General features: G+C 63.7%; 1 protein-coding gene across 2 annotated transcripts in view; it reads left to right on the plus strand.

Annotated features, from left to right (window-relative positions):
• Window positions 1-302: 302 nt before the first annotated feature.
• LMBR1L (limb development membrane protein 1 like) overlaps window positions 303-2978 on the plus strand; it is a 16384-nt gene continuing 13708 nt past the window's right edge. For both annotated transcript variants that reach the window (XM_026659611.2, XM_026659613.2), the window contains exon 1: window positions 303-457. In XM_026659611.2, coding sequence (XP_026515396.1) covers window positions 386-457 — 72 coding nt within the window. In that variant the 5' untranslated portion in view covers window positions 303-385. The remainder of the gene's footprint in view (window positions 458-2978) is intronic.

Here is a 2978-nt window from a genome sequence, read left to right on the forward strand (position 1 = left end):
CCCTGGCTGTGACCCCGGCTCTCCTGGGCTAGTGGCCAAACACGGGCCCATCCCCTGGTCTGTGGGACCGTCCCCCAAGTCTGCCCCTGGGTACAGCCGGCGGGGGCGGAGCTGCGAGCTCGGCCTATCGGGGACAGCTCCCGTCCCAGCCAATGAGCAGCGGCCGATTCAACCTGCTGCAGCCAATGAGCCCTTCGCACGGCTGGGACTGGACGGCGTCACCCCGCCCCCCGAGAGCGGCGCGGCGCGGGGCCCTTTAAGAGCGGAACGCGGCGCCCCCTGCGCGGATACAGTGTAGCCAGCGCCGGGCAGCGCCTTAAAGGGGCCGCCGCAGCTTGAGCCGAGGGGCGCCCCCCAGACCTGCCCCAGCCATGCGGGGCGGGGGATGGAGCCGGCGGAGCTCGACGTGCTGGGGCTGCGGGAGCAGCTGTTCCACGAGCGGGTCCGGGAGTGCCTGGTGAGTGGGGGCCGATACCACGGGGATGGGCTCAGGGGAGGCAGGGCCAGCCCCTTGGTCGGCATCTGCTGCTGGCGGGGCACGGGGGGCTGGGCAGAGCAGGGGGTGGAGGGTCCGAGGGGGTCTCAGCGGGGTCCCTGCTCCCTTGGTGGAGCCCTGGGGTGGCAGTAATGGGGGTGCTGGCAAGGGCCAGGTGTGGCCCTTTGCCTGGGGCCCTTGAATCCCACTCAGGGGTTCAGGTGCCTGGCCCAGGTTGCTGTTGGTGGGGCTGGGCCAGTGGTCCGGGCTGGAAAAACAGCCTAGCTCTGAGTTGGAGTAAGAAAAACAAAACTTTTTGCTCCCCTTCAGCCCCCCACCTTCGGTGCCCTGCTGAAAGTGTGCTCGCTCAGGAGTTCATAACCGCCTGTGGGTTTGTAACGTGTTTCACCCCGAACCGGGGTGTGAGGTGCCTGCGGGAGCTGCTTCGGCCTTGCTGAAATGCAGCTACTTCTGATGCGTGGCGTGGCAGGACCCCGACAGCTGCACACGCTGCCTGTTGGGAGAGGCCTTGGGTCAAACTGCCCGAGCCTCCATGTTTCCACCCCCCCTCTTCCCCCCAAAAGAGGGAGCCTTGGGGAGCCCTAGGAGCAAAGCAGCAGCCGGGTGAGACTCTGGTCTGAGTTACCGTGGTCACTGGGTCTCACCGTGGCCCCTGCCCTGTGCCGTTACCCCTGGCTTTGGAAGTCTTGCTCGTCTGTGACCGTTCTCTCTGCTAGACACCCCTCCCTGTCCACGCGCCCTGCTTATCTCTCTTGGAGGCGTCTGGAGCTGCGGCTGCCTTTAAAGATTGCGCCTGTACTGAGTGTGCAGAGCCATTTCCCCCAGCCCGAGAGGGGCTGCCCTGCGGCGGATCAGGGGAGCCACCCGTGGCCACCACCTGTGTCCGTGGGGATCAGGCTGCACTTGGGCGCAGATCACAGCGCTGCTGCGTCACGACAACATCAGCCGAGGGCTGTGTTTTGACACCCGATGCCTGTCTCGGCTCGGTTTCCCGGCGTCAGCTAGAAATGGGGGATCTAACGAGAAACTTTTTCTGGGACATGCTCTGCCCAGAGGCAGCTGCCTGGCTCGTCTCTGTGCCACGGTATTCGGAGGGGATTGGCAGCGGCGGAGAGGTTCTTGCCATTGTTGCTGTTCCCCTCGCTCTCCGGGCGTCGAACCAGTCCCCGTGTGGCTGGATATTCCTCACCCTTGTCCAAGGGGACGCCAGCCTCTTAGCAGGGTTTCGAGTGTGGTAGCAGCGACCGTGATCTGCTTAGCAGAGAGAGTTTGGGCCTTATGTAGTGTGAGTGGATGTCCCAAGGGTACCGCGTCTGCACAGAGACTGCACTTCCATGGGGTATTGTCCCCGGTACCCGAAAACATCTAGGCAAAAGAATTCTCCCTCCCCACCCCAGTGCAAACCGTGCAGGGCCATCTGGGAGCCCTTCGCCATGGGACAGTGCGGCAGCACCAGCTTGTACGGCTGGTGCCAAGGTCATCGCTCTCAGCACGATTGTAGCTGGTTAGTTTGGGAATTCGGAGGCTCCTGGCAGGATCCTCGCCTCCCTGGCTGTGGTGGGATCCGGACTGGCCAGCTGCAGTCATGACTAGGAACGTGCCCTCTTGCCAGCAGGGCTCTGGTGTCGGGGGGGGGGGGAACATGCTAGAACCATTTGACCTCTGTCCTAACCAGCCCCCCCCCCGCAACTCCAGTGTCCGCTGGGCAGGGGGGTTTCTAGCCCCTCCTCTGTCGGCAGCCCCTTGACTTGAGCTGTGTTGGGGGGTGGGGGGGGGCTTGATTACAGATGGCAGCCTGCTGGCATTGTTACCCTGTCTTGCAGGGCTCCTGGCATTTGTAACCCGCTCCCCCTGCCCCACATGGTGAATTTTGTGGCTTAGAGGGGGCCTTCCCGAATGGGGGCCCTTGGGTCAGCCGGTCTGAAACAGCCCAGTGCTTGGAGCAAGGCAAACTCTGCTCCCGCTGCGCTAGCTCTGCCAGAGGAACTGGAGTTGCTGGCCCAGAGGCAGGCAGCCGGCACACCAGGGCCCGGCTCTCCTGCTTGGCAGGCGACGGGGAGGGAAGCAGCTGGGTTTGTTTTTCCTGCTGAATTAACAGCAGTTAAAGAGTTCAGGGCTGAAGAATTTCCCAGCCTGTCCTGGCGGATCTGTCTGCACGTCGCCATTGCCTGAGCCCCTCCCGTTGGACTGGGAGGTCCACATGGCTGCTGCTCCATGGGGGAGGGGCGCTATTCAGCTGGGCCCCCCCCCCCCCCCCACAGCCCACCCCCGGACTCCGCATGTTGGTAAAATAATGTCACTTTATTGAGACTGAAGCACCTCCAGGAGAAGCTGGGTTGGAGTCAGCGTGAGTGCCGAGGGGGACAGAACACCCAACGCTGCAGGGAGTCGAGAACCCAGGAGTCCTGGCTCCCTGACCCCTCCTGTAACGCCTAGGCCATGCTCCCTGTCTGGGGAAGAGAACCCAGGAGTCCTGGCTCCC

Source organism: Terrapene carolina, unplaced genomic scaffold (assembly GCF_002925995.2).
Source record: "Terrapene carolina triunguis isolate 2854851 unplaced genomic scaffold, T_m_triunguis-2.0 Scaffold641, whole genome shotgun sequence".
NCBI lineage: Eukaryota > Metazoa > Chordata > Testudines > Emydidae > Terrapene > Terrapene triunguis.